Source organism: Cordyceps javanica, chromosome 3 (assembly GCF_051103115.1).
Source record: "Cordyceps javanica chromosome 3, complete sequence".
NCBI classification, from domain to species: Eukaryota; Fungi; Ascomycota; class Sordariomycetes; order Hypocreales; family Cordycipitaceae; genus Cordyceps; species Cordyceps javanica.
In genome coordinates, this window is record NC_139297.1 from 719,759 (window position 1) to 739,989 (window position 20,231).

Below are 20,231 nucleotides of genomic sequence, written 5' to 3' on the forward strand. Positions count from 1 at the left end.
ACATAAGGTGACAGGAGGCTCTGGTATGCAGTGGTGCGCATCAGTGAGGTCACCAGGTACCGCCCGCGTCAGAGCTAGGCGGCCGACACTCCAGTTCTGGCTGGCCAGCTTGCAGCAGATGGTACGCTAGAAAGGAACTGGCCAAGGGCTGAAATTAGCGGCTTTGGGGACCTCCCAGAGCAAGAGCGCTGCTGCACCGCCGTTTCTAGGGCCGTTTCGGGGGCCTCCTTGGCTGTCCTAGCGGGCTTATAGTGGAGCGACTTCTCTGCCAGGCGCTGCGGCACCGTCAAGCAACTGCGTCGCCCTGGCAACACAGCTCGTTGCCCCTCTGTTGTTTGGCAGTCTGAATCAATTGTCAACGCCTGACTTGGCGCCGTTGGTTCGTCCCGCCAGCCAATTACTGGAGCCTGACGATTCTGGATCCCGGAGTAAATGAGCTTCTCCTTACCACCAGCGCCAGTCGGTGTTCATTCCTATCCTTGATCACTGCCTCAATATTCCATACTGTTTTCTCCTGTGCGACGACGAGGATTTCTCGATCAACATGCCTGGTTGAGCCTCTGTGTACACCCACTGTGTGACGAACCGCCTTTTCAACAGCTGCCCGACAGTAGAGCTGCTATATCCGCAAACGACGTGTGATACAGCATTGTCTATCCCCCCTTGCTCAACTTCAACCGCCAAACCATCATAAACTTACTCACGAATATTCATACGACATACATTCATAGCATTGTTACAATGGTGCCAGCGCCGCCGCCCCTACCCACGCAGTTTCCCTGCTGGTGTAGAGCTGTTTACTCTTGGGGGGGAGAGGTCCGTTCCGTCCTGACAGTGCGTGCTCCTCCGATGCTGACGAATATCTAGGGGAAACGCGATCTTGGCTTCATCGAAGGAGATTTGATCGAATGTCTCAACGCCGGCGATGGCTCATGGTGGACGGGACGTCTGTATCGTGACCGCCGAACTGTCGGCTCCTTTCCCTCCAATTTTGTCAAGGTTCTACCAGAAGAATTCCGACCGTCGGCGAACCGCTCCGTCAGCCCTGTGCCACCTAGTATCGCCCCGAGTCCGTCAAGATCAAAACCTTTCCGACGCCCGTTCGAAGCATACGCCAAAGCTCCTCATTACACGAGCGCAAAGACGCCCATCACATTTCGAGAAGAGCCCGCCGCCAAGCCCGCGACACCCGTCAAAGCAACAATTTCGTCACCTGCTGTAGCCAGGGCTAAGAGCGGCACCACGGCGCTCAGACAGGAGCATACTCCCTCACCGCCACGCATAAAACCCTACGACCCCAGAACAGTATCGCCTGCTCCTTCGTTCCGCAGACCTGAGCCTGCTGCGGCGCATGCATACACCCAGCGGCAATCACCCCCTCCGCCACCACCGCCACACAAACACGTCGCAAGAGCTGGCTCTGCTGATGTTGAGCCTCCGCTTACTCTCTCTAGGCAAGGCTCAGCGACCACCTACAAACCACAGCCTCCACAAGTGTCACGCCATGCATCGCAAGTTTCGTATCATGGACCAGATGACTTCCAAAGACACGCATCAAGCACTTCTTACCACGAGAATCGCTATGATGGCCATGGTGATCAGTATAGCACTCCACGGCAAGTCGGCTCATATGTGGAGCATTCCCCTGGTGGCAGCAACGGGATGACACCCTCACCGCTTCGAGAGGCCATGGATGGTGTTATGGAGCAGCTCGATGAGCTAGAAGGACTCGGGAGCAGATCAGGGGAGTCCCCAGAGGTTGAGGCTGATCCCTGGGCTCCCGAGTCATTTGGGCTAGAGTCTCGTGCGCCACGCGCGTATGAGCCTGAGCTTGGCAGACCTCGCACTTCAATGGGAATCGCTCAATCTGATGAGGGTTACGAGACATGGAGTGGTGAATCTTCTCAGGTCGATGGATACAAGCGTGGCCGAAACAACGAGGCACAAGAACTGCCACAGCTTAGCAACTACGTTGAAAGAATGGAGAAGCGCTTCCAGAAGATGCACCAGCACAGCAGCAGTATGCCTGTTGTGGAATCTGATGCACCACCGCCGCCTCCGCCGCCCAAGAATCAGCATTATACACGACCTAGCTCGTCGGCCGGAGACCGCCCTATGCCTGCAAGGGCATTGCAATCGCAAAAGTCAGCCTATGATATGAGAAACAAGGACGCCATCGGGCGCACGTACACAACAAAAACAAATACAACGAATTCGTCTTCCGGCAATCAGAGTAATACTAGCTATGCGACCCAAAGCAGTGGTAGAACACTGTGGAGTGGTGCATCGGCAAGTGGCTTTAGCTCAACGAGCGCGGGGAGCATGGCTAGAAACCACCACCACCGAGCCCACAGCACCTTGGCCGTGCGGGATATTGATAACGAACGACCAGACTCGCCGTTTACGGGCGTTTCATATCATAGCAGCCATGCTACGAATGCGAGTGCCGCTGCGAGACCTATGTCACAAGCTGTCTACGAGGACCCATCCGCAGGATTGGGTGGATTGGTGCAACCAAAAGCTCCTAAACGCAATATCTTCAAGAAGATTTTCGAATCCGCCAAAACGGGCGTAGCCAATAATCGCGGAAGTCTCGCAGGTGGGCCCGGCCAAGAAATCGGAAGTGCGTCTCCTTTCAACCGCTCCTATGGCGGCGGAGCGATGGGGGCTGCCCGTATGACAGGATTGCGTTCGAATCTGGACGCTTCGCGGGGAGTCAGCACGGGCCCCATCGATTGGGTGCAAGTGCGGCGTGATATTAATAGATCGAACTCTCTGAGTAAGATTGAGAGAGCAGAACGACGAGACCGTTGCCAGATTCAGGATCACCCCGCTCTGAACCCCGTTGATGAGCTCTACGAAAGCATTGAGGGCGACGAAGCCGCAGATGGAAATCCCGTTTTGGACTCACTCAACTATCAATCTATCAACCTGACGCAAGTGGACAAGAACTCTCGATTCATCAACGAAGCCTCTCCCATGACCACGGCAATTTCGTTAGCAACGACCTATGTTTGCCGGCCCTACCGCAGCGATGTGCAGCGCCTGCGTGCCATCTTTACATGGGTGAGCGAGAAGATTGTCTGGGAAGAAGATTTCGAAGGTGAGATCAATACACGCGAGGTCATTCAATCCCGACGCGGCTGTTCGGAAGAGTATGCAGTGCTTGTTATGGAAATGTGTTTGGCTGTTGGCATTACATGTGAAGTGGTTCGAGGATATCTGAAGGCACCTGGGGAGATATTGGACGGCACCATGATGCCACGGCCAAATCACTGGTGGAATGCGGTGCTTGTGGACAGCGAGTGGCGCATGATGGATTGTTGCCTGGCCAGCCCGTCAAACCCGAAACGAGGCCAATACTCGACCCTGAACAGCAATGTGGCGGAACCTTGGTGGTTCCTCACCAGACCTTCGGAACTCTGCTGGACACATGTGCCAGAGCATCACGAACAACAACACATTGTACCGGCTGTGGCGCATGAGATTCTACTTAACCTCCCCTGTGTCTGCCCGACCTTCTTCAAAGATGGAGTCGAGATGGTCGACTACAATACTTCATCGACAAGGATCGAGAATTTGGAAATGGTTCACCTAAAGATGAACGTTCCGGCCGACATTGAGGTGGTAGCGGAGGTCGAAACTCGCGCTTATTCACAAGATCATGATGGAGATGTGTTTGAGAGCGGTGATATGATCAAAACGAAAGCATTGGCACAGGCAGAGTGGTATGGAGGCGTCAAAAGATATACCGTGAAAGCACTGCTACCTGGTGACGAGGGGCAAGGTGTGCTCAAAGTATACGCGGGTACACGAGGACTGATGCATAGCATCAAGGATGTACCACACCCGCTGGCCCTTGCGCTACCCATCATCCATACCGGGGAGAATCCCCCGTATCAATTTGTGACGCGGCACCCGACGCCTCACGCGCAACGCAACGACATTTATATCGTGCAGCCGCAGTGTCAGCGGCTGGCGCTCAACAACACATTTGTATTTGCCATTCGCCAGCACCCATGCCTGTCACCCGGCGGATTCCAGTCAAGCCTGACGCCGTCCTCGAACCCTGGCCGAACCAGCCCGAACCCCTTTGCCCGTCCAAGCTCAGCGATGAGCATGACGGCATCTAGTGTCAACGGCTCCAATCCCAGCTCGGCGAGCGGCACAGTGGCGGGCCACAAGCCAGCCAAGTTGGCCATCCAGACGCCCGGCGGCAAGATTCTCCGTCTCATGAGGAAGGAGGACCGTAAGGGTATCACGGTTACCGGTCGCGACGATGACGAGATGAGCGATGGCGGCACGTGGGAGACAATCATCAAATGCTCCGAGACGGGTATCTGGAGAGGTCTTGTCCTGGCCGACCGAACAGCTCGTTGGTGTGTGTTTGCTGAATGGCACTGTGTCGGCTGAGGACGCAGGCACAAACAAATCCAACGAGGCTTTTGCTTGAAATCCACGTCTGTTTTCTTTTCTTTTCTTTTCTTTTTAATTTTCATTTCATTTTCCCTTTCTTGCCATGTTGAACAGGACCTGCATCATCCCGGCGTTGCGGTACATACCCCAAGAAATAAGCTCGTCATGAAGTACTCGGCAATTTTGAAAAGAGATGAAGACGCGATGAATGAAGCTTGTATTTAGAATGCTTTGGATGAATCTTGTAACAATAGTTGCGGAGTATGGGCCGGTATGGTTTGTTACGAAATAAGTTTTTATTAATGCCTACTTTATTTTCAGAGACAGCCAGTCCTTTTCAGACCGAGTTAACGTTGTAATGTCTTGGAGTGGTACATTTATGCTGCGACCAATGAAGTCAGCTGGGGTCGGCAGCATGAAACTCTATTATAGCACTTGACTCGCATCGCGGGCCACCTGAGATGAAATAGTGGAGGTTAGCGGCGTAGATGTACCAAATGCAAAGAATATGGGCGGCGCTTTGCAGGCAATTCAATGTACGACGCGATGTATTTTTTGGTACAGCCCCGTCACGCGGCCGCCGAACAAAGCGTGAAGATGAGACTTGCGCGTTGTACCGGGCGCAGAATGTGCTGCCCGTGGCTGGAAGGTTTTTAAAAAAAAAATACACACATTCGGTTAAAAGTTTCGGTGAATAGATGAACCAGCGGGCGTTGTAGCTAAGAAGAAACCTATTTCATCCTTTGCCGTGCCAAAATCCGCGACACTACCACGTCCCTGCACCTGCACCTGCACATGCCCAAAGAGCCAAGCGGCGAGCGCCACCTCATTCCTTTCCGCTCCATCCTACTACGTAGCGGTGCTACTTCTTTTCGCCCAATCCCATCCACAAAATCCAACGACAGCCCGAGCCAGCGACAAAAGGGGCGCGGCGCGACAGAGAACCGGAAAGCAGCCAACTGGCTTAAAATTATTTCCTCGCTGGCCGCCCTCAGCGACGCGACAAAAAAGAAGGAAAAAGGATCTTCGGGTGTTCCTCGTTTTGCGGCGGCAACTCCCCCCCCCCGTCCGTCGTCGTCGAGTGTCGTCGCCCCCCGTCTTCCGCGATCGACAGCGATGCAGCCAGGGGCTTGAAGCGACGAGACAAGAGAGAGCGCGTACCACGACAGTCCGACCCGAGTCGCCCGACGAATTGAACCTCCCCGGCTCATGTTGCGGTCATCATGACATACCAAGGCGCGCTCCCGCCCGGCCAGGGCTATCCTGGCCAAGGGGACGTCTATTCCGGCGGAGGTGGAGGCGCGGCCGGCCAGCAGGCTGGATATGCCTATCAGCAGCCGCAGCAATATCACGCCCAGCATCACCAGATGCAGCAGCAACAGCAACACCATCAGCATCAGCATCAGCATCAGTTCGCCCAGCAAAACGGCTCGCACCACAACGCCAACGGCTTGTACGCCAACGGCATGGGCCAGGCTCAGTTCTACCAGCCGCAGCAGGGGCAGTACGGCCAGCAGCATCAGCCGCAACAGAACCATCATCAGTTTCAGCAACAACAGCACTACCAACAACAGCAACATCATCATGCCGCGCAGATGCAGCAGTTCGGCGCTGGCGGGGGTGGCGCGATCGGTGGCAACGTGTACCAAGCCACCTTCCAGCAAAGCTTTCCCCAGCATCACCAGCATCCCCAGCAGCAGCAGCAGCAGCAGCAGCAGCAGCAGCAGCAGCAGCAAACACCGCAGCAGCATGATGTGCGGCAATTCGCGCAATCAAACGATGTTTGGCGGCAATCCCAATCACCCTCAGTTCAAAACGCGATGCCACCCTCGCAACTACAGTCCACGGTGATGCAGCAGCAGCGCTCGCAGCAACAGCACCTCCAGCAGCTTCAGCAGATGCAGCATGCGCAGCAACCATCCCCTCAACTCTACAACAGTTCCATCGCCTCCCCGCAATTACACAACCAGTCGCGACCTTCTCCCCGCTCCCGACAGCCATCGATACAGGCCCAACACATACATGAGTACCAGCGACGAATCTCCCAGTCTCCCATTCCGCACTCATCACCACAACCACGACAGATGACGCCGCGACAAGCGCCTCTGACTCCCCAGACGCACCACCAGGGCCAGATGCAACACCAACACCAACAATACCACCAACCGCAACCGCAGCAGCCGTATCATCAGCACCTGCAATCACCGCATATGCAGTCGCCGCAAATCGTCCAATCACCCCAACTGCAGCAGTCTCCGCACATAATAAGCCATCAGCAGATACAGAAACAACCGCAGTCGCTGACACCGCAAACACCGACGACTCCACAACCCCAAGTCCAACAACAACTGCCGCAGCAAACGCAATCACATCACCAGTTACATGTACAACCGCAACAAATGTATTTGCCCCCGGAGCCCGAACCTGAAGCCGAGCCCGAGCCTGAACCTGAACCTGAGCCTGAGCCTGAGCCTGAGCCTGAACCCGAATCTGAAGTCGAACCCGAGCCAGAACTCGATCCCGAACCTGTGTCACAATCCCAACCTATACCTATCCCTGATGAGCTGAACAACATCGACACTTTGGCCAGCATCACTCAAGACTCAGCGCAGGATGAATTACAGATTGAACAGCAATTGCAGGGAGAACAATTTCACTTTGTCAATCTGCAGGACATCCAAAATATCCCCCCTCCACCATTACCGCCAATGGAGTTGCAGAGCATTGATCCTCGAGATCTGACTCTGGGTTTCTCGAAGCCCCTTCTTGAACCCCTCCCAGCGAAGAAGGACCTGGAACCAGAGGAAAAGGATACGCCAATGCCAAACGCACCGGAACCAAAAAAGGAACCAGAACCAGAACCGAAGTCAGAGCCTGTACCGGGGACCAAACAAGGGCCCATCACATCGGTGAAGGAAGAACCTATCTCGGAACCGAAACCTGAGCCGCCAAAGCCGAAACCCCGGAAAGAAACAAAGGTAGAGCCACCAAAACCCTGGCTCAAATCAAGCCCAAAGCCTCCGCCGCCAAAATCTCCCTCAGTAGCGCGTTCGCCTAGCATAACTAAGCGCTCCCCCTCATTACAGCACAAGCAGCGGCCGGTCAATACAGGCCCGATCATGGCAGCGGTAGCGGAGGAATGCATTGGCAAGGCTCGCTCCCAGGCGCACGACGTAGCCATGTTTCTGGATCCACAAGATGTGACAGAGTACCAAAGACTCATCTCGACGGGCCTGTCCTGCTTTGAGGGCATGTTACAGAGCACACGCCTGGCACCACGGGAAGAGGCACGAATCCGTTTGCGCTATGCCACTGTTTTGCATGAAGAGACAGAAAATATCATGGAGGCGGAGACTGCTCTGACTAAGGGCATCGCGCTGTGCGACAAACACCGCATGATGGATCTCAAGTACTGCATGCAATACTCCATGCTGAAGCTTCTTTTTCAAAGGAACCACAAAGCAGCCCTTAAAGCTGTTGATGGGCATATTTCGAATTGCGAGGCCTTCAAGCATGTGCCCTGGTATTACGCTTTCCGCCTCCTCAAGGCCACTTTCTATATGGAAATGGGCAGTGCTTCCGATGCGTCTGCCCTAGAAAACATCCGAGCCATACAGAACGTGGCTTCCACGCGCGGCGATAATGCCCTCAGCATCTTTGCCTCTGTCCTCGAGGGCCTTGCGCTGCTAAAGACTGCCAAGGAAGGTAGCATTGAGAAGGTGCAAAGCTGCATTGCGCAGGCTGCCAAGTTTCAATTCGACCCCTCTATCCGTATTACGCAGCTGGACATTCTGGTACTTCTCCTAGACTTTGCCGCCAGTTTACAACACCAGAACCCTGATGCCACAGCTGCAAAGCTGCGAGACCTACAAAAAAAGATTGATGACTGCGAGAATTGGAACAATGTCAAAGCAGATTTCATGGTGCCGATCAAAAAGCAGGCAGTCAGCTCTAACATAGTTGGCCAAGATACGGCGTCTATTATTGATCCCGGCAACGGTACCGAAGAATCCGACAATTTGGTCATCACTTTCATGACTAAAATTGAGCTACGGTCCCTCATGTGAGTTATATCTATTCATTATTCGGCGTCTTTCATTAACACGGTTCAGATTCATGTTTAGCGGGCTTTCTTCTCTGCACAAACCGTCATCCAAATCAACAGATTTCTGGCTCGAGGGCTCCAAAATCTTAGAGGCGTGGGATGAATCAACCTTTGGCATCCCATACGGGCCACCAGTGTCACTACACACGGCGATCAGACAACGGCAATGGCGGACTGAGGGCCAGGCATATATAGCAGTCATGCTTGGACTGCTAGAGGCCACTCACTGCCGGTGGGCGACGGTCAAGGGACACATCGATAGATTGGAAGATTTACTATCAGATGAGTCACAGCCGACTTTGAAGTTACTGGCGCTCTACCTATCGGGTGTCTATCATCAGGGCCTGGGAGAGCTGCAAACTGCTTTGGAAATGTTTCAAGGCGAGAGCTTTACGATGCCTCTCAGCAAAAGCCACGGCCTAAAGGTCGGCGAACAGGAGGTTGCGATGTTGGCTGGACTGAATCGGCTCTGGATCATGCAGCATGACTCATGTCGTAACGACGAGGACACGGTCGATCTGATTGAACAACTACAGCCCCTTTGTAACAGCCACTGGAACATCGACTTGCGCACCGCGTGGCACAATGTCATGGCCGCTCTGGTCACGGACCCGCCGCAGCAGTTGAACCAGCAGAAGCAGCATATCCAAGCGGCCATGGGCGGCTCCAAGGTTACGAACAACATTATTGGCGCCGCTGTCACTTTATGCATCATGCGCAGCCGCTTCTTTGAAAACGTCATAGGTGACCAAGCACTGAAGAGCGCACGCGCTGCGGCTAAGCAAGCTCAGCGGAGCGGTAACGTCCTCTGGCAGAGTGTCGCGGACGGCATGCTGGCACACTCATACGACGTGCAGGGCCAGAGGGAAGAGTCTAGACAGGAGTGGGAAAAGGCGACAACGGAAGCGAGAAATGCGTTCAGACGAAGTTGAGTGGGGAAGAGAGGTGGCAATCCCCAAATTTCCTTTCAGCATCTGTGTACTATTTACATGCTAGTTTTCATATGTTTTGGAGGAGCACATGGGGAAGAATTCATCGCTGGCGTTCCAAGGTGTTGGTGTCAAGAATTTATACGGTGGGACTTTTGAAGGACGAGACGGAAAGAGAGAGTTGTATAGCACGATGATGATGGGACAAAATTTATATACCTTGAAAACATTAGTCCTTTTTTTATTCCATATTTGTGTTACAAATTCCCTACATGGGCGAAATAAGCAAATTCTGATATCACTTTTACAGTTTCCAAAAACAGCCGCTAAACGCCTCCCGTTGTCCTATGCATGATGAAGGGCAAGCCTGATCCTCGCCCACTAATCCGAAAAGCTTGAACGCCGTGATGTTGAGTTCTCCCTTGCTTGGTATTATGGTAACGAGCTGTTGTATCGCTTCAAGTAGAATCGCTCCTTTCCCTCTATCGACGGGGATAGCCCGGAGGAGGCTGCTGTGGGAAGCCGGGGGGCGGCATGAATCCCGGCGGAGGAGCAGGGGCGCCACCGGGCGCACCGAATCCGGGAGGCGGTTGCTGCTGCGGCGGCTGCTGCTGCTGTTGCGGAGCACCAGGGAAACCGGGTGGCGGCGCGGGTGAGGCACCGCTCCCGCGATAGCTGCCTCCGTTGGGGTGGTAGTCGGCAGGGTTGGTGTAGCCGCCCTGGCTCTGGGGCGGACGCGCGGGCAGCCCGGACGGTGCGGGAGGCAGAGGCATGCTGCCGGGCGGGGGAACGCCGCCGCGGCCACCGACGGCAGGGGGCGGTCCCTGGCCGGGAGGCGCATTGTACGGCGAAGGGCCGCGCTGGTGCGAATGCGGCGGCGGCGCAAACCCGGGAGGAGCGCCCATGTGAGGCGGGGGCCCGCCCATGTGCATCCCAGGCGGCATGTTGGGAGGCGGAGCGAAACCGGCGGGCGGCTGCGGCGTCGCGGACGCCGCGGGAGGGGGCGCCCCGACGGGGGGCGCGGACGACGCGGGCGGGGGGTTGAGGAAGGCGGCGGGCACGGGCTGCGCCTCGGGGACGACGTTGCGCTTCTTGGCCTGTGCGGCGAGCTCCCTCTCGGCCTCGTCGCCGTGGCGCTCGCCCTTGCCGTCCTTCTTGAAGGCGTACTGGACCGTGACCTGGTTGCCGAGGAGGTACTGGCCGCCGAGGTTCTCGATGGCGGCGTCGGCGCTCTCAAAGTCGGCGAAGCTGATGAAGCCGAAGCCCCTGGAGGCGCCGGCGTCGTCGCGCGCAATCTTGGGCAGCGAGAGCAGCGGCCCGAAGCGCGAGAAGGTGTCGTAGAGCATCTTCTCGTCGGCGGCCGGGTCGAGGCTGCCGACGAAGAGCTCGGCGCCAATGTCGGTGGCGGCGCGCTGGCGGTCGGCCGAGGCCTTGTTGACGCGCAGCGACTTGCCGAACAGCTTGATGCCGTTCATGACGGCGGCGGCGTACTCGGCGTCCGAGGGCGTGCGGAACTCGACGAAGCCGAAGCCCTGGTGCGACTGCGTGACGCGGTCGCGCGGCATGTGGATGTTGTGGATGGGGCCCATCTGCAGCATGATCTCGTACATCATGGCCGGCGTGGCGCGCTCGTCAATGTTGCCCATGTAGATGGTGGCATCCTTGTCTTGCTCCCTGGAAGAGAGGACGGGGATGGGAGGTTAGCTTGCGGGTTGGAGGAGAGTGGTGGGCGTGTTTGCTGGGAACGGCGTACCAGTGCCTGTTTTGCGCCATCTTGATTTTGCGCCTGGGAGGGAGTGGCGTCTCTCTCTACGTAACGGACTGCTGTTTGTAAGACTGGCTGATTGAGATATAGGCAGGTTGTGATTGTCGTGAATTGCCGTTTGGGTGGTATCATAAAAGCAGATATCGGGGGAATCCAAATTTCGAGGTTGAAGCTCTTGAGATAAGTGTGCTAGGTTCTGCCGGAGTTGATCCGACCCAAGAAAAGTAGAGCCATCACTCTACGCCAAAATTTCCAGCAGATCCATCATCCACGTCTCAACGGACCCCCATCTCACCGCCCGATTCGACTCTGATATTTTTAATCTCTCGTCTTTTTCGGCATTTGATACACAGTCTCCAAGATGTTCGCCCTGTCTGAAGAGTCCAAGGTTTGTTACCACAACCGCAAATTGCGGTGCTGCGAGCTGCCATGATAGCTAACCCTTTTCTACCTGCTTTAGGAGCGCATTGGCAAGCTCATCGATATTTCCCGCGTCGCTGTTCACTAGTATGTTGCGCTCACTTGCGTTCCCTCATCAACTATCTGATTTTGTCGCTAACATGTCTTTCAGTGGCTACCTCCCCTTGATTCTCTACCTTGGTACGATCGGCTCGCGTACGGCAGCACGAACGCCCGACTGACAATTACAGGCTACACCCGCAGCGACCCCAAGCCCTCTTTGATCCGGTACGAGCTAGAACCTTGCGCATATGCCGCTTCTATTGCGACACACGACTAACAGCCGCGCAGTCTCATCTCTCCCCTCTCTTGAGCAACGAATCGAGCTTCCGTAATGCGCAGCAGCATTGCCCTTGTATAATATTACACAACACCGCAAAAACAAACAAAAAGCTTCCTGACGACGTCGACAAAAGCAATGATGATAGAAAGGACCTGGAGTTGGAGAATACGGTCACAATCAAATCGGGCATTTTCCGACGTTGGGATGTTTGTGAGGTCTCTACAACAGAAAAGAGATATCCGTCATGTAAAAAAACCAGGGTGCGTTGCCACCTCTGTGTTCTGTATCAACATTCTATAATTGAAAATTCCCATACCTGTTCCTTTTTTCGAGCTCAGGCTATTGAGTAGCCTACCGCTTATCAACTGGCTCAACTATTGCATGCGTTGAGAACAGCGGTGATGAAGGCGCATATGTCATTCGGCAAGATAGCTTTGCAAAAAAGACGATTGTCTAGTTGTTGTTCCATCTTTTACGGAAGGAACAAAAAAAGGAGCAAGAAAGGAGCAAAAAAGGAGCAAAAAACGACACCTGCAGGATTCGAACCTACGCACGCGAACGTAATGCCTTAGCAGGGCACCGCCTTAACCACTCGGCCAAAGTGTCTTATTGATAAGCAACTACCACTAATTTGTCTATATGATCTCTTCGTCTCCACGTTTGCAACCTTGCGACATGTCATCTGAGGTCGGCGTGTCATTCCCCATTGACTCTTGAGGCTATTCTGGACTTGCATAGTTTGAAACATGACAGAATAGAGTGGCATGCTACTCTTCTTTCCCATAATCTGTCGCGTTGACTCATTTTTCTTTTTGCTATTGGGTGCTTTGACGGGTTGTGGTGGTCCTGATGAAGCCGCATCCAGCCGCGGCCGAAAGCTCCGACAATGGCGCCGCCCCAAAAATTTATTACAACATTTATGACTTTCGATACCTTGCGCAACGCTTTTCCCCCTTCGCTCACCACGCTGGTCTCATAATACCCCCAATTTCCACCATGAGTTGAAGCCAAGGAGCTTTCTCCCCTAGTTCATCTCCAGCAAATCGAGAGCAAGCTCGGCCGTACATGTCCGACTCTAGCTATGCGGGCCTTCCTCCCGCAGTCGTCGAGTCCATCGCCGGCCTCAGCGCCGGCACCATCGCGACCTTGGTTGTGCATCCTCTCGACATTGTCAAGACGCGTATGCAGAGTACGAATGCCCTTCTTACCCAGGCCATTGCAGAAGTGTGTCAGCTAATTTCTCCCCCAAGTCTACCGCAGCGTGAGCGATCCCCTCTCGAAGCCGCCCACGACCGTCCGCCTGCTGCGCTCCCTCACGGCGAACCCGCGGCCGATTGCCTCCTTGTACCGGGGCCTAACACCGAACCTCGTCGGCAACGCCACCAGCTGGGCCTCGTTCTTCTTCTTCAAGTCGCGTTTCGAGCGGTTCCTCGCACAGCAGCGCCATGGCGGCGGCGCCGACGGGGACGACGCTCGCCCCTCGGCCGGCGACTACTTCGTCGCCAGCGCCCTCGCCGGCGCGGCCACCGCGGCCCTCACCAACCCCGTATGGGTGCTCAAGACGCGCATGCTGTCCTCGGATCACGGCGCCCACGGCGCGTACCCGTCCATGCTGGCCGGCGCCCGCACCATCTTGCGCACCGAGGGCCTGCAGGGCTTCTACCGCGGGCTCGGCGTCTCGCTCGTCGGCGTCTCGCACGGCGCCGTGCAGTTCGCCGTCTACGAGCCGCTCAAGCGCGCGTACTACGGGCGCCGGCTGCGGCGGCGCGGCGTGGCCAGCGAGACCTCCCCCATGAGCCCCGAGGCCACCGTCGCCATCTCGAGCTGCGCCAAGCTCGTCGCGGGCGCCGTCACCTATCCGTACCAGGTGGTGCGCAGCCGCCTGCAAAACTACCAGGCCGACGAGCGCTTCGGCCGCGGCGCGAGCGGCGTCATGGCGCGCATCTGGCGCGAGGAGGGCTTGCGAGGCTTCTACAGGGGCTTGGTGCCAGGCGTGGTGCGTGTCATGCCGGCGACGTGGGTGACGTTTTTGGTCTACGAGAACGTCAAGTTTCGTCTGCCTCGCTGGGTAGCAGACCATTTGTAATGTGCGGACAGCTGAGAGCCCACAGGGGCGAGGTATCATGGCATTATCATGGCGGGCAGTCTGGGAAACATTTCGAGGTTTTGATACTGAACTGGCGCAGATTTATACCCTTCCAAACTTGGACATCATACACAGCAATCATGAGCATGGAAATGCGGCATCGGTAGAGGTGAAAAGCATTGTAAAATATTAGTTCGTTATACGAAATCATAGACACAGCTCTGCAGTCTCGGCGTTTAATAACATTCTTCTCGCATTCATAACACCCCTATTTCACTAAATTTTGGTGGCAGCGTCTCATCCCTCGGTACTCGTTACGGTACCACTCGCCAGACTCAATTCCAGTCAGTCTGCTTTCGCAAAGAACAAAAGCGTTGTCTTTCAGCTCTCTGACATGGCACGGGAGTTTCTTCGGTTTTCTCTCTCGACAGCAAAGTGGTTTCTTGTGCCACTCACTTTACAAGTCAGGGAGCTCGGGGTGTTGCACTGGGTAGTAACGAATGAATTATTGTATAATCACAGAGTTATATGTTAATTCTCAATTTGTGTCACGGTTGTATCATCAATATTGGCATTCCCGGCACTGCCTTGTTCCCCAAGATTCTCTCCGCCCAACTTCGTATTTGTTCATTCGGCCAGCGCAAGTCGAAAGCCTCTTCGACAGTACAAAGCCGCAAAGCAGCAGCATGCATTCACAGGAACTGGGATTCTGATTTCTGTTCTACGTCGTATCTCCCGTGATGCTGTATAGAAGATCTCCTGGTCTGACCACTTGTCAAGACAGGAAACGGGATACTCGTAGCCGGTGAGCCACCTTCGAAAGTCTACCTTCAGAGGCGATGCCCCGACCCCCCCTTTTTTTTGTTGGCTTGTGAGTATTGTATAGTAGCAAATTTATTGTATTGTTAAGCATCGTCTACTCTCGCGCTGTAAATCTTGCACAACTCGCTTGAGTACGTTGAATAACAATGGCGGCCACCTTCATACCTGGGCAAGAAAAAGCACGCAGGAACTCTATTCAAAAGACAATCTCCTTTTCCAGAGTCATCTACAAAATCTACAGACAATGGTTCAATACCTCACGAAAGTCTCTCAAGTCGTCTTTTCCCACTGATATATCGTCTCAAAGCAATGACTGTTCATAAGTCACACACCTACCCTGTACCAAATCTCCATGATACGAAACAGCTTTCGTAAAAGCTCTCTGTTTTGTAGCTGGTTGCTCTCCTTCGGCACGAGGTAAAGATATAATTACTGATTGCATCATGGTTTCGACTTTTTCTCATCGAGGTATTCTGCATTCGGGAAACTTTGATGGCAAAAAATCCACCTGGCTACTCAGATGAGCAAAGCATTTTCATCGGAGCCTGACATCCGGCTGGACTACATTGGGAAGTTTGCTTGATCAGTACATCTTATTACGGAATGACATTGACTTGTCGACTATGCTTCATGGAAAGCGGAATGCTGTTTCGATGAGGCACAAACCGGCCGCGAGGCAAGATCCTGCCAAGTACTACTAGCAACCCGTTATTCTCATCGTCGCCTCCCGAATGGTTCAATGCCCCGAACAGTCTAGAACGTTGTCTTCTCAAATACCAGGCAGAGATCTCAAAGCCTGTTTTCAGTGGCAGCGACATCTCTCCGCATGTCAGCGAGCGAGGACACAGCCAGCAAGGCCGCGAGAGCGCGGTTGAAATAGAATGACAAATATATAAGGCAAGGTGGATACCCTGTCCCTACGAAATCAGAATCATGCGATGTCTCTCACCAATGCTTCAAGCCGCGCAGGGGTACGAGTTTCTCTTCGGAGCCTTTACTCCCATGCAATGTCTCGCCTAAGAAACGACGGAGTGTATCGAGCATATCAGTACGCGCCTAAACAGGCAAGCTCGACCGCCGAAGAGGGGAAATCCGAGAACATAAGACTGGGAGCAGGATAGCTTTCACATTCTCCAGACAGCGGCCAAACGAAGAAAAGAACGTTTTCGACGTGGAGAATTTTCCGTTCTTCTCTCTCCACCCAACGAAAGCCCACGGAGACCGAGGCAGATGGATCAATCTCGCTTCGAGGGTGGCGGGCAAGACATTGTGTCATCAGCGGGGTGAAAGTAATGATAGCCTGCACCAAGTTGTTCGAGGAGTAAGATCATCTTCTTCATATGCAAATCACTGTCTCTTGGAAATGCCATCGCAAAACGGAAAATTAGAGAAACATGTTACTGATGATCAAGCGCAGTGCAGGCTAACCGCGACCCGACCGTGACCGCGATGACCATGACGAGATACCTATGGAACGAACCAAAGGTTCAGGGCATAGACGTTTTCACTGAGGCGTGTTGCATCACCTGCGGACGTACATTTTCAATTGGCTTCGCATTTCTCGGCATGCGGCCCAACCATGAAGAAGATTCCAGGATGTCACTTTATGCCAGAAAATCTTTCAAAGAACAGCTGAATCGAATGCAATACAGACGAAGTGCGATTCAGACACCGCAGGTTGCAAACAATTACAAGAGAGAGCCCCCCAGGCGTAACTGGAGTCAAGGGGTGCATTCGTCAAGATGGCCAGCACAACTGATATCGCGGTTTCAAGAACCGATGTGCAAGCACTCTAATCTCCTCTAGTATCGACACACCATTAAATTTGCATCTACGCCTTGGCTGAGAGAGAAGACGACATGTTTTGAGCACTGACGCGGAGTCGCCGCCGTTCAATTAGACATGCAGTGGTCTTGTCTCTTCGCGCAGCAGGTGATGCCCAAACATTTAACCTGAATAGGTACAGACAAATCCGGATATCGCGGCCATTACGGCCATGGGCTGACTTGATGGACCATTCAGTGTACTGGCAAGCCATAAGGCGAAACGTTGTGCAGCCACGGCGCTGTTGGCCGCGCACGGCTCTGCGTAGCATGTGGTTGATTTCTTGCTTTTTTTTCTCTTGCTTCTACGTGGCAACACCAGGGCCATTGATTTTAAGCAGCTAAGAGATTCAAAGAGCTTTCGGTACTTGTGATACAATGAAGGCCGCTCAGTCCTGTGCACTGCGGATAGCAAGGACCACAACATGGGGCCACCCTGCATAGCGAGATCTTGGAGTCGTACGCAGCTGCATGCACTGATCGACGGTGACCGCGCAGGGTACAGAGAATGCACGGGGAATAGTGAGTCAAGACAGTGCGGGCAGCGTTATGCATTTGTGCACGTCTGGTCCATCGGCAGCCAGACGCTCAACACGTAAAAGACGATGCCCACCTTACTTTGCCGGTAGCCTGTTCGAATCTCGAGACGTATCATACCATACGTGCCCAAGTTCACCAAGATGATGAGTTTCATTTTGGGCGCTTCTACATCTTCATATCCCGAAGCTTGGTTGAGCTCAAGCACGCGTGTCTCTTCGCCCAAAGCTCAAGCTGCCACAGCGCGGACCAATCCAAGACGGGAGGAAACATTGATTTTGTTGTCGACGTGCTTGTACCTTGTGCGCTGCAGGCAATTCACTAATGTGAGTTGACTTCAACGAGCAAGTGACGGTGGCTGGATGCTACACCGGAGGCCAGTCTTCCCTCTTGAGCGACCCAATGCAATCTTGATACTCTCCTCATGAGGCTCCTGGTTCCATTGCAAACCATATTCAACACTGTAACCTGATAAGAAGACACTGTGGCTGTAATTCACTGTAGCTATGGAGGCTGTGCCAAGTGCCTGCATGCGAATTCAGAGGCCTACCTTAGGAGTGATTCTCAGCAGGACAGCCGCTGGAGAGGGACAGGAGTATACAGCGAAAGATCAGGCTCCGTAGTGCTCCATTGCACTCCATTGTTGTGGTCCCTCGCCGCCAGATGTCGGACTTGGATGACTCAATGCGCATACAGAAGCAGAGAATTCGGGTGCATGCGAAGACCGCTGTGCGAAACGTAATACGTACTACCAGTATAGTGTATGCACGATGCAGCAATACGGAACCCGACGGGTACTCAGCATGGAAGAATAGTGGGCAACTGCAGGACTCTGCATGTACAGAGAGAGAAGCGACGTACCAGCTAGCGATTGACGTTAGTAATACAGTCATAATGAGCCTGTTCTGGTTTTGGAGAATCAAGAGGTTTCTACTTCTGGATCCCGGCAAAAGTAGACTGGAGCGCAAGCCCAGACAAGGCTCGGCAACAAGCGTCTTAACCTCATATGATAGACTAATGGGAAACCGGCTACTTCCGTCTGAAGCAATGAGCCCGATGCTGTGCTTCCGTATCTGCAACATGATAGAGAAAAGATTGACTGTCACGAGCGCAGTATATGGCATGAAGAGATGAGTGGACGGTTGTGCAATTGTATGGTGCCGCATCGTCACCCAGGAAACGGGCTTTCGTAGGTAACGCAGAACGAATATCTGTTTTCCTCCAACACTCCGAATTTTGCATCACGGGAAGCAGCTGTCAAGCTACCCAAATAGCCGGAACCATGCTGCAGCAAGGCGGGGCAGTAGACTAGGGCGATCCATTGCCGTGCATCAAGCTCGACCAGAATGGTGAAGTCGTGGTAGGAGCATTTCCCTCTTTTCGGCCCCAGTGAAGCGGAGACAATTTGTTTTTGGTGTGCCAGCTCATCAAAACAGCACGCCGGGCGACTGCTCCAGAGTTACCCGTATATAGTAGTACATGGACGATGCGGTCCGCCCTGCGGGCGGGCGGGCAAATACTGCCGTATGGACCAGAATTTCCCGCGACCTGTGAACTCTAGTGGGTAATCATGCTGCGGAGATGCTGAGAAGCAGCACAATGATACTACTTATTGATCAGGTCACAATGGTCAGCCACGGCTAAGTAGGTTTCCAAGTATGTGCGGAAAGCGCGGCAGCTATGGCTGATGACAGGAGTGACAACGAAATCCTAGACTGGCATTAGCGGGCCAGAGTTAAGCAATAAAGCGCGAGAGAAGTGAGCTACTGGTAGATCCATGATTCCGCCGAGGCTGAGAGAGATTGGTAAGCTTTTTGGTTTGTAGCCTTAACTTGTCAAGTAGCCTCGAGTGGTTGATCAAAGCTTAAACAGCCACAGTAGGTATAGCCCGAGCCGATTTTGGCCCATGATACTACTGGCAAAAGACTGATAGCGCTTCCCCATAGCTTCGTAGCTGATACGGCGAGGCACTGATGCTAGGACGTAGAGTGGCTCGCGGACCTGACGGGTATGCAGACCTCGCTAACAGAGCTAGTACTGAGTCCAACTCTCGCCACACCGAAAAGCCGAGGAATATACAGGCAGTTGACGAACACGTCAGTTTGACTGTCGTCCCGCTTCTCCTCCTTTCGATCGTCTTTGTTGTATTTTCTTCCTGGTTGTGGAGAATGGAGCTGTGGGATGGTGTGGTTCCTGCGCCTTATGGAGGTGATGCTGGCCAAATTAAGCAGGGAGAGCCAGGTACCGCACACAACGCCTCTTGTCCCCGCCTTGAACTCTATCATTGAAGGCCGTACTCAGTATCCCATGGACCTGCACTATATGTTTGCTTTTTAGAGTTTGGGGACCTTGGGCTGGTCTTCAGGTGGCGAGGTTAGAGCCAGATAGCAACGCGAGGAGCCAGAATAGCACCAAGGCGCCGCCTGGAGTGGCAAAAGTGTCACTTCGGTCGGCCGATCCGTGTCATGGCATAAAGTGCAAGTACTGATATTGACGGTCCGGTACTTACATGATACAACACACTGCCTCGTCGCCATACGTAAAGCGGGGGTCCATCACGGCCAGTGGAGTGCAGGTAAGGTTCGGATACTCTCCGTGCCTAATTCTGCCGCAAGGTTACCTATAATGGCACCTTCAGAGCCTGCGGAAGTTGCAAGGTTTCTGTTCTTTGACTTGCTATTAAGCACCAAAAGTATTGAAAGTAGAGGAGGCAGTGAATTGTGGCGTCGGCTACCGCCATGACTTGATCTGACGTAAAAAGAGGCCTTTGCGTGAGCCTCAGCCAGGCTCATTTGGATATTGAGCTGATCGGACTGTACCTCTGCTATACCCTAGAGTTGCCTTGCCAGCGTAATTAGTGAATCAGAACGGTCATCAGGGGAGTGCGTGTGTTATGGATTGATTGAATTTTGCCGGATAAGAGTAGTCCATACGGCATACGGCTTGTATCAAAAAAGCAGGTTCTCCGCTAGTAGTGATAACAATTGAAATACTCCGTAGAAATCC

General features: G+C 53.7%; 5 protein-coding genes and 1 non-coding gene across 6 annotated transcripts; 4 read left to right on the forward strand and 2 right to left on the reverse strand.

Annotated features, from left to right (window-relative positions):
- Positions 1–741: 741 nt before the first annotated feature.
- On the forward strand, positions 742–4,413 carry V2A60_004445 (uncharacterized protein; the record flags this gene model as incomplete). Its single annotated transcript, XM_083255765.1, has 2 exons — positions 742–816; positions 868–4,413. The coding sequence occupies 2 exons, from the start codon at positions 742–744 to the stop codon at positions 4,411–4,413; spliced, it is 3,621 nt and encodes a 1,206-aa protein (XP_083111891.1).
- Positions 4,414–5,639: 1,226 nt separating this feature from the next.
- V2A60_004446 (uncharacterized protein) lies at positions 5,640–9,453 on the forward strand (the record flags this gene model as incomplete). The annotated part of the gene is made up of 2 exons (XM_083255766.1): positions 5,640–8,479; positions 8,529–9,453. 2 exons carry the CDS (start codon positions 5,640–5,642, stop codon positions 9,451–9,453), a joined length of 3,765 nt encoding a protein of 1,254 aa, XP_083111892.1.
- Positions 9,454–9,932: 479 nt separating this feature from the next.
- On the reverse strand, positions 9,933–11,223 carry V2A60_004447 (uncharacterized protein; the record flags this gene model as incomplete). Its single annotated transcript, XM_083255767.1, has 2 exons — positions 9,933–11,124; positions 11,204–11,223. 2 exons carry the CDS (start codon positions 11,221–11,223, stop codon positions 9,933–9,935), a joined length of 1,212 nt encoding a protein of 403 aa, XP_083111893.1.
- A 353-nt stretch (positions 11,224–11,576) lies between these two features.
- V2A60_004448 (TOM7 family-domain-containing protein) lies at positions 11,577–11,987 on the forward strand (the record flags this gene model as incomplete). Its single annotated transcript, XM_083255768.1, has 5 exons — positions 11,577–11,603; positions 11,676–11,722; positions 11,787–11,815; positions 11,866–11,902; positions 11,966–11,987. 5 exons carry the CDS (start codon positions 11,577–11,579, stop codon positions 11,985–11,987), a joined length of 162 nt encoding a protein of 53 aa, XP_083111894.1.
- A 495-nt stretch (positions 11,988–12,482) lies between these two features.
- On the reverse strand, positions 12,483–12,563 carry V2A60_004449. The gene has a single exon. It is a non-coding gene; the product is annotated as a tRNA-Ser (tRNA).
- Positions 12,564–13,022: 459 nt separating this feature from the next.
- V2A60_004450 (mitochondrial carrier domain-containing protein) lies at positions 13,023–14,043 on the forward strand (the record flags this gene model as incomplete). Its single annotated transcript, XM_083255769.1, has 2 exons — positions 13,023–13,146; positions 13,208–14,043. 2 exons carry the CDS (start codon positions 13,023–13,025, stop codon positions 14,041–14,043), a joined length of 960 nt encoding a protein of 319 aa, XP_083111895.1.
- Between the last annotated feature and the right edge of the window lie 6,188 nt (positions 14,044–20,231).